General features: G+C 50.4%; 1 protein-coding gene across 2 annotated transcripts in view; it reads left to right on the forward strand.

Moving 5' to 3' along the window:
• The window catches only part of LOC116064191 (bone morphogenetic protein receptor type-2-like), a 20,427-nt gene that overhangs the window by 8,803 nt on the left and 1,624 nt on the right, over positions 1–10,000 (forward strand). The window contains exons 7-19 of one of the 2 annotated variants that reach the window (XM_036003991.1): positions 889–1,049; positions 2,884–3,031; positions 3,512–3,648; positions 4,834–4,970; positions 5,292–5,484; positions 6,472–6,565; positions 6,672–6,745; positions 6,837–6,944; positions 7,708–7,899; positions 8,100–8,448; positions 8,485–8,681; positions 9,012–9,068; positions 9,099–9,453. In XM_036003991.1, the coding sequence (XP_035859884.1) occupies positions 889–1,049; positions 2,884–3,031; positions 3,512–3,648; positions 4,834–4,970; positions 5,292–5,484; positions 6,472–6,565; positions 6,672–6,745; positions 6,837–6,944; positions 7,708–7,899; positions 8,100–8,448; positions 8,485–8,681; positions 9,012–9,068; positions 9,099–9,453 (2,202 nt within the window). Of the gene's footprint in view, positions 1–888; positions 1,050–2,883; positions 3,032–3,511; positions 3,649–4,833; positions 4,971–5,291; positions 5,485–6,471; positions 6,566–6,671; positions 6,746–6,836; positions 6,945–7,707; positions 7,918–8,099; positions 8,449–8,484; positions 8,682–9,011; positions 9,069–9,098; positions 9,454–10,000 lie in introns of both variants that reach the window. The other variant, XM_036003992.1, reaches the window with a different exon arrangement.

Below are 10,000 nucleotides of genomic sequence, written 5' to 3' on the forward strand. Positions count from 1 at the left end.
GCCCATGGTCTTACAGGGAGGTGTGTTCAGGTGCATTCTGGGCGTGCTAGTCTTACAGGGAGGTGTGTTCAGGTGCATTCTGGGCATGCTGGTCTTACAAGGTGTCCCCTGTCTCTTCTCAGACCAGTACAAAGTCCCCTGTCTCCTCTCTGACCAGTACAACGTGTCCTCTGTCTCCTCTCTGACCAGTACAATGTGTCCTCTGTCTCCTCTCTGACCAGTACAACGTGTCCCCTGTCTCCTCTCTGACCAGTACAATGTGTCCTCTGTCTCCTCTCTGACCAGTACAACGTGTCCCCTGTCTCCTCTCTGACCAGTACAATGTGTCCTCTGTCTCCTCTCTGACCAGTACAACGTGTCCCCTGTCTCCTCTCTGACCAGTACAATGTGTCCTCTGTCTCCTCTCTGACCAGTACAATGTGTCCTCTGTCTCCTCTCTGACCAGTACAACGTGTCCCCTGTCTCCTCTCTGACCAGTACAACGTGTCCCCTGTCTCCTCTCTGACCAGTACAATGTGTCCTCTGTCTCCTCTCTGACCAGTACAACGTGTCCCCTGTCTCCTCTCTGACCAGTACAACGTGTCCCCTGTCTCCTCTCTGACCAGTACAACGTGTCCCCTGTCTCCTCTCTGACCAGTACAATGTGTCCTCTGTCTCCTCTCTGACCAGTACAACTTGTCCCCTGTCTCCTCTCTGACCAGTACAACGTGTCCCCTGTCTCCTCTCTGACCAGTACAATGTGTCCTCTGTCTCCTCTCTGACCAGTACAACGTGTCCCCTGTCTCCTCTCTGACCAGTACAATGTGTCCTCTGTCTCCTCTCAGACCAGTACAACTTGTCCCCTGTCTCCTCTCTGACCAGTACAATGTGTCCTCTGTCTCCTCTCAGACCAGTACAAAGCGGCCGTGGCCCACAGAGATGTGACCAGCAGGAACGTTCTGGTCCGAGCCGATCTGTCCTGCGTCCTGGCCGACTTCGGCCTGTCCATGAGGCTGACGGGAAGCCTGCCCTGTCGCCCCGGAGACGACGAAACCGTGGCCATATCTGAGGTCAGCTCTGTCCCATTACGTAGATACATCCCATAAACTAAAAAATACTGGATGTAGCATCCGTGACGTCACCCAGTGGTTCCCACCGGAGTCTATTTGTAGTGGTGCTGAAAGGAAAGTTCTTAAAGCCTAACTCTCGCCAAAATGCAACCTAGGGTCTTTTTGTGAATGTTCCAGAGTCAAACTTTCGTTTAAAAGCATATTTAGGACGGAAACTTTTAAGATGTACCGTATTTTTGTTTTTCGGTCAAATGGCCTTTTGAATGGGAGAGCTAGGGGCACTTTTATGCTAGCCTCAAAATAGCTATTTTTAAACCACTAAGAAGGCTCGACACAACATGAGACTTTGCTCCAAGTATCACCAGGAGCTCTACACCTTAACTCCACCGGTGACCAAGATATACTATAACCAGGAGCTCTACACCTTAACGAAAGCATTGACAACATTGGTTGTGTTCAGAGAGTTTTAACCCTTGTGTTGTCTTTGGGTCAAATTTGACCCGTTTTTCTAAATGTCTAAATCAGAAATATGGGTTTCTTTTTAACGACCTCATTTGGATGATTCCATACATCACGCTTCACAAGTATAACAAAAGATAGCTGTAGTTTCTATAACTGTAGTTTCTATAACTGTAGTTTCTATAGCTGTAGTTTCTATAACTGTAGTTTCTATAACTGTAATTTCTATAGCTGTAGTTTATATAGCTGTAGTTTGTATAGCTGTAGTTTCTATAACTGTAGTTTCTGTAACTGTAGTTTCTATGACTATAGTTAATAGTTATAGTTATAACTATAACTGTAGAGGGGTTTAATGGGACAAACTAAAGGTACGTTACGTGTGTTTCTCGCTGACGTTATGCAGAGGTCCGCTGTAAGGAGCGCTAACGTTAGCTAATGTCAGGCTCTGTGTGAAAACCAAGGGCAGAAAGGAACAGACTTTCTTGCAGTTTGGGTTTTGGGAGTCCAGGTAAAGTGTGTCAGTACCCAGAGGTCCATCTCCGCTAGACTAGAGATTAAGGCTGGTTGATCTGCTTGATGAACATCTTAGTCACAATTATTTAGGTAAATATTGAAATTGTGATTATTCATATTATGGCTACCAAAATCGTCACATCTGGTTGCAAAACAAACCAAGATAGTGGCGCCCGTAATGGATGACATGTCCACTATGTTTACAGCCTATCTGGGATCTATCGTCATGACGATGTGACAGGTGTGGGATGAGACAGAAGTGTTTACCTGTGTGTGTGTGTGTGTGTGTGTGTGTGTGTATGTGTGTGTGTGTGTGTGTGTGTGTGTGTGTGTGTCTCTGTGTGTGTGTGTGTTTCTGTGTGTGTGTGTGTGTGTGTCTATGTGTGTGTGTGTGTGTGTGTGTGTGTGTGTGTGTGTGTGTGTGTGTGTGTGTGTGTGTGTCTCTGCGTGAGTGTGTGTGTGTGTGTGTGTGTGTGTGTGTGTGTGTGTGTGTGTGTGTGTTTCTTTGTGTGTGTGTGTGTGTGTCTGTGTGTGTGTGTGTGTGTGTGTGTGTGTGTGTGTGTATGTGTGTGTGTTGTGTGTGTGTGTGTGTGTGTGTGTGTGTGTCTCTGTGTGTGTGTGTGTGTGTGTGTGTGTGTGTGTGTGTGTGTGTGTGTCTCTGTCTGTGTGTGTGTGTGTGTGTGTGTGTGTGTGTGTGTGTGTCTCTGTCTGTGTGTGTGTGTGTCTGTGTGTGTCTCTGTCTGTCTGTGTGTGTGTGTGTGTCTGTGTGTGTGTGTGTGTGTGTGTGTGTGTGTGTGTCTGTCGCTGTGTGTGTGTGTGTGTGTGTGTGTGTGTGTGTGTGTGTGTGTGTGTGTGTGTGTAGGTGGGGACGGTGCGCTACATGGCCCCGGAGGTTCTGGGCGGAGCTCTGAACCTGCGGGACTGTGAGTCGGCGCTGAAGCAGGTGGATGTTTACGCTCTGGGGCTGCTCTACTGGGAGAGCTTCAGGAGATGCTCCTACCTGTTCCCAGGTGAGACGCTGACACACACACACACACACACACACACACACACACACACACACATGGTGGAAATACCTTTATTTAGCCTATGTGAAGAAGAAAAACACAGATGACAATTCTAAATATATTACAATTATAATGTAAAGTATGTTGTTACATGTCATTGGCCATTTTGAAGTTTTCTTAGTGGGTATACTGCGAATACCTGCGTATCACGTCGACTACACCACTGGTCAAACAAACAGGACTCCGTATGAAACCAAACTAATTTGCATTCTGCAACACGTACGTAACAAACCGTGGTCTTTTCCTAACTTTGTTGCCTAACCCTAACCAAACTGCTAACATTTCACACAATGAACTGCGTGTTTGAAACTGCGAGTGTTACGTTGAGATATGAAGACGTGTTGATCTGCTGTTAGGGCGCTAATTTAGGAAACACTGATGAGTGGTGACTTAGAGTATGACGTCCGTGATGTGTGTGTTCAGGCGAGGCGGTACCAGAGTACCAGCTGGCGTTCCAGGCAGAGCTCGGGAACCATCCCAGTTTCGAGGAGATGCAGATCCTCGTCGCCAGAGAGAAGTTCAGGCCCAGATTCCCCGAATCCTGGAAGGAGAACAGCCTGGTTAGTGTTCCTGTCCCCACATCTGTCCCCACATCTGTCCCTGCATCTGTCCCCACATCTGTCCCCACATCTGTCCCCACATCTGTCCCTGCATCTGTCCCCACATCTGTCCCTGCATCTGTCCCCACATCTGTCCCCACATCTGTCCCTGCATCTGTCCCCGCATCTGTCCCCACATCTGTCCCTGCATCTGTCCCTGCATCTGTCCCCACATCTGTCCCTGCATCTGTCCCCACATCTGTCCCTGCATCTGTCCCCACATCTGTCCCTGCATCTGTCCCCGCATCTGTCCCCACATCTGTCCCCACATCTGTCCCCACATCTGTCGTCACATCTGTCCTCACATCTGTCCCTGCATCTGTCCCCACATCTGTCCCCACATCTGTCTCCACATTTGTCCTCACATCTGTCCCCACATCTGTCCCCACATCTGTCCCCACATCTGTCCCCACATCTGTCCTCACATCTGTCCCCACATCTGTCTCTACATCTGTCCCCACATCTGTCTCTACATCTGTCTCTACATCTGTCCTCACATCTGTCCCCACATCTGTCCCCTACACCTGTCCTCACATCTGTCCCTCACATCTGTCCCTAACCCTAAAAATATCCTGGATTCCCTACAACGCTCTTCACAAGTAAATTAAAGTACACAACCACAGGTACACACACTGTAGTACACAACCACTGTAGTACACAACCACAGGTACACACACACACACACACACACTGTAGTACACAAACGCAGGTACACACACTGCGGTACACAACCACAGGTACACACACACACACACACACACACACACTGTAGTACACACACACTGTAGTACACAACCGCAGGTACACACACTGCGGTACACAACCACTGCATTACACAACCACAGGTACACACACTGCAGTACACAACCACAGGTACACACACTGTGGTACACAACCACAGGTACACACACTGCGGTACACAACCACTGCAGTACACAACCACAGGTACACACACTGCAGTACACAACCACAGGTACACACACTGTAGTACACAACCACAGGTACACACAACAGAGCGGACTGTACCTTTGCACACACTCACCGATATTGCTTAGTTTTGCTTGATTGTTTGATTTAATACACATCTGTCGCTGACTTTGTGTATTTCTGTGCCTGTTTTTTCTGTGTATTTGTGTGTGTATGTAGGCGTTGCGTTCTCTGAAGGAGACGATGGAGGACTGTTGGGATCAGGACGCTGAAGCTCGACTCACCGCTCAGTGTGCAGAGCAGAGACTGTTTGAACTCTCACTGCTGAGTACACACACTGCAGTACACAACCACAGGTACACACACACTGCAATACACAACCACAGGTACACACACACACTGCAGTACACAACCACAGGTACACACACACTGCAATACATAACCACAGGTACACACACACACACTGCAGTACACAACCACAGGTACACACACTGCAATACACAACCACAGGTACACACACACTGCAATACACAACCACAGGTACACACACACACACACACACTGCAGTACACAACTACAGGTACACACACACTGCAGTACATAACCACAGGTACACAAACACTGCAGTACATAACCACAGGTACCTCTCTCTCAATAAATCGTGGTTTCTCTGTCAGGAATCTGTCTCAGGGCCTCTGGCCTCCTCCGTCTGGCTCCGCCCCCTCCCTCATTAAGGATCTCCAGGTGGGCGTGGTCAAGAATCTCCAGGGAGACGGTCACCCAGCAGCGGTCGTCAAGATGACCACGAGTGGAGCAGAAGGTCCTGAGAGGAACAGAAACTCCATCAACCACGAGCGGCAGCAGGCCCAGGTACAGGTACAGGCACAGGCCCAGGTACAGGCACAGGCACAGGCACAGGCACAGGCACAGGTACAGGTACAGGCACAGGCCCAGGTACAGGCCCAGGTACAGGCCCAGGTACAGGTACAGGCACAGGCACAGGCACAGGCACAGGTACAGGCCCAGGCACAGGCACAGGCACAGGCACAGGTACAGGTACAGGCACAGGCACAGGTACAGGCCCAGGTACAGGTACAGGTACAGGCCCAGGTACAGGTACAGGCACAGGTACAGGCCCAGGTACAGGCACAGGTACAGGCACAGGCACAGGCACAGGTACAGGTACAGGCACAGGTACAGGCCCAGGCACAGGTACAGGTACAGGCACAGGTACAGGCCCAGGCACAGGTACAGGCACAGGCACAGGTACAGGCCCAGGCACAGGTACAGGCCCAGGTACAGGTACAGGCCCAGGCACAGGTACAGGCCCAGGTACAGGCACAGGTACAGGCCCAGGTACAGGTACAGGCCCAGGTACAGGTACAGGCCCAGGCACAGGTACAGGCCCAGGTACAGGCACAGGTACAGGCCCAGGCACAGGTACAGGCACAGGCACAGGTACAGGTACAGGTACAGGCACAGGTACAGGCCCAGGCACAGGTACAGGCACAGGCACAGGCCCAGGTACAGGTACAGGTACAGGTACAGGTACAGGCCCAGGTACAGGCCCAGGTACAGGTACAGGCACAGGCCCAGGTACAGGTACAGGTACAGGTACAGGCCCAGGTACAGGTACAGGCCCAGGTACAGGTACAGGTACAGGTACAGGCACAGGCACAGGCACAGGTACAGATACAGGTACAGGCCCAGGCACAGGTGCAGGCACAGGCACAGGCACAGATACAGGCACAGGCCCAGGTACATGTTCACCATACAAATCTTTGTGATGTTTATTCTTCTCTCTCTGTCTCTCTGTCTCTCTCTCTCTGTCTGTCTCTCTGTCTGTCTGTCTGTCAGGCTCGCTTGTCCACTTCAGACAACAACATGTTGTCCAGCTCCGCCATGACACCTGTCTCCACCCTCCTCACCATCTCAGAGTCCCAACACACAGGTGTGTCACACACACACACACACACACACACACACACACACATGAACACTGATGTGTCACATGACCAGTGCAGAGAGTTTAAGGTTGTGTCCCTGCTGTCCTCCAGGGGGCGCTCTGCCCAGTGTCTGCCAGCCGCTGACAGAAGAAGACCTGGAGACCCAAAAACTGGACCCCAAAGAGGTTTTTACTTTGAACGTGTTCTCATGTGTGCAGTTTGTTCCTCTTCAGACCACATGAGTCTCTGTGACCATGTGGACTCTCTGTCCTGCAGGTGGATAAGAACCTGAGGGGAAGTTCTGATGAAAACCTGATGGAGCGTTCACAGAAACAGTTCAGTTCATCCAACCTGCTGTACGGCCATGTACTGCAAACTGCTCAGGTACTATTCAGATACTACCAGCTGCTGTACAGCCACATACTGCAAACTGCTCAGGTACTATTCAGATACTACCAACCTGCTGTACGACCATGTACTGCAAACTGCTCAGGTACTATTCAGATAGTACCAACCTGCTGTACGACCACATACTGCAAACTGCTCAGGTACTATTCACATACTACCAACCTGCTGTACGACCACATACTGCAAACTGCTCAGGTACTATTCAGATACTACCAACCTGCTGTATGGCCATGTACTGCAAACTGCTCAGGTACTCTTCAGATACTACAAACTGCTAAGCTAGCTTCACAGGTTGACTGTTGGCTGTCCATCATGTCCATCTCAACAGCTAATCTGTTGGAGAATGAGACCGTGCTGAAGCCAGAACCACCAAAGTTTAAATCTACATAAATCTATCTTCCTGTTGTGTTCTCTAACCCAGATGCTGCAAAGTACACAGTTCTTGTTTTCCGTACGTTTTGAGCCCCCTCTTTATTTATGTTTCCTTTTTGTCGCCTTTTTGTCACCTTTTTGTCACCTTTTCATCACCTTTTTGTCACCATTTCGTCACCTTTTTGTCACCATTTCGTCACCTTTTTGTCACCATTTCGTCACCTTTTTGTCACCATTTCATCACCTTTTTGTCACCATTTCTTCACCTTTTTGTCACCATTTTGTCTGCTGTTGATTGTACATAGTAACTGAAGATGTGTTCTTGTGGTTCTGTAGTAACTGAAGATGTGTTCTTGTGGTTCTGTAGGTGAACTACTGTGTGTCGGTTCCTCAGGGGGAGCTGGGAGGTGTTGGGGGGGTTGAGACCACCCTCCCCCTCCCCAAACTGCAGAACCTGCCCCAGAGACCCACCAGCCTCCACCTCCTCCACAAAACCAACGAGACCGTCTCCGCCTCTTCCAGACTGAAGCTGGGAAAGCTCAAGTCCAACCACAGACAGGTACAGAACCACAGACAGGTACAGAACCACAGACAGGTACAGAACCATAGTCAGGTACAGAACCACAGTCAGGTACAGAACCACAGTCAGGTACAGAACCTGAATTTTCTCTTTCACATTGACTCTGTCACTCATTCTGATTGTCGTGTTGTTGTCCCCGGTAACGCAGTAAAACTGATCCAGGATCGTCTGTATTTCAGGTGGAAACTGGCGTTGCTAAGATGAACACGGTGGCAGTCGCCACGGCTGCAGAGCCTCGCCAGGTAACCGCGGTGACCATCAACACCAGCACGAGAGTAGGAGGCGGCGACCCTGCTGTGAGCCGAGTTCACTCGAAAATGGCGGTCGCCAGCAGCTATAGCGCGGGCGCCCCCGCCCTGGTGACCAACAGTCTGATCGGCCGCGGGCGGACCAATCCGGCGGGGCCGCAGCTGGAGGACGAAGACAAGATGGAGGCAGGAGAGGACCAGCGGATCAACCTGCTCAACGCCAGTCCGGACGAACACGAGCCGCTGCTGAGACGAGAGCAGCCGCCCGCTGAGAGCCATCTTCATCTTCTTCAGTCACGAGACGGAAACATGGTGTCGGGACGGGGATCAAACTCCAACAACAACAACAACCGGACAGCCTGGGCCTCCGGCGAGGAGAGAGTCCGTGGCTCAGGTTCAGACCCGTGTGTCCGCAGAGCGCCGGTGTCGACCCACGGGTCCTCCACAAGTCCAGAGACTCGTCTGGTCCAGACTCAAAAAGCTCCGGTGCTGGATCCAAAGGCCCTCGGACCCCCGGCTTCCTCATCTCCAAAAGCAAAGACCCCGGTTTTACATAAAGCCCCAAATCCTCCAGTCTTTGGTCCTAACCATCCAGTCTCTGGTCCTAACCCTTCAGTCTCTGGTCCTAACCCTCCAGTCTCTGGTCCTAACTCTCCAGTGTCTGGTCCTAACCATCCAGTCTCTGGTCCTAACCATTCAGTCTCTGGTCCTAACCCTCCAGTCTCTGGTCCTAACCATGCAGTCTCTGGTCCTAACCATCCAGTCTCTGGTCCTAGCCCTCCAGTCTCTGGTCCTAGCCCTCCAGTCTCTGGTCCTAACCAACCAGTCTCTGGTCCTAACCCTCCAGTCTCTGGTCCTAACCATCCAGTCTCTGGTCCTAACCCTCCAGTCTCTGGTCCTAACCATGCAGTCTCTGGTCCTAACCATCCAGTCTCTGGTCCTAGCCCTCCAGTCTCTGGTCCTAGCCCTCCAGTCTCTGGTCCTAACCATCCAGTCTCTGGTCCTAACCCTCCAGTCTCTGGTCCTAACCCTCCAGTCTCTGGTCCTAACCCACCAGTCTCTGGTCCTAACCCTCCGGTCTCTGGTCCTAATCATCCAGTCTCTGATCCAAATCCTCCAGTCTCTGATCCAGACCCTCCAGTTTTTGAATCTCAAAAACTACATCCTACAGCTCTTCCAGAACCTGCAGCAGTTCTGCGACGCCCAGCCTTCGATCCACAGACTCCGCAGAACAGACGCGGGCGTCCGTGTTCCCTCGACCTATCAGCATCCTGCACCTCTTCAGGTGAGGCAAGATTAAAGAGTAACCTGGACTCTCTGTCTCCATGTCTCTGTGTCTAAGTGTCTGATGTGAACAACAATCTCTGAAACTGGTCCAGTATTGAGCAAGAACCAGCTGTAATGTAACCCAACAGGACTAATGTTCAGCAGCAGTTAGAGTCACTAAAAGTTCTGTTGTTGCTGCTGACAGACTCAGATTATTATTCTAAGTGTCTGACAACATTATGGAAAGGATCCCTACAGAGATAGACCTTTTAGTTAAAGAGTAAGATCCTTTTAGTTTAACATCAAACAGCCCCGAAATCACCATCACCAAACCCACCAGACTCCATGTAAATAATCACTACTTTTAGCGTGTGTAGAGCCAGCATATTTCCACATGTAAATGGGTGAATTAAGGGTTTATTTCAACCAAACCAGAGTGGTGATTGTTGGAACAGTGGAAAGATGAACCAAGACGGCTTTTGGTAGTTTTATTTAGTTTCTGTCCACTTTGAATGAAGTGTGTTTTACGATGACAAAAGTAGTGATTATTTACATGGAGTCTGGTG

This window comes from Sander lucioperca, chromosome 8 (genome assembly GCF_008315115.2).
Source record: "Sander lucioperca isolate FBNREF2018 chromosome 8, SLUC_FBN_1.2, whole genome shotgun sequence".
NCBI lineage: Eukaryota > Metazoa > Chordata > Actinopteri > Perciformes > Percidae > Sander > Sander lucioperca.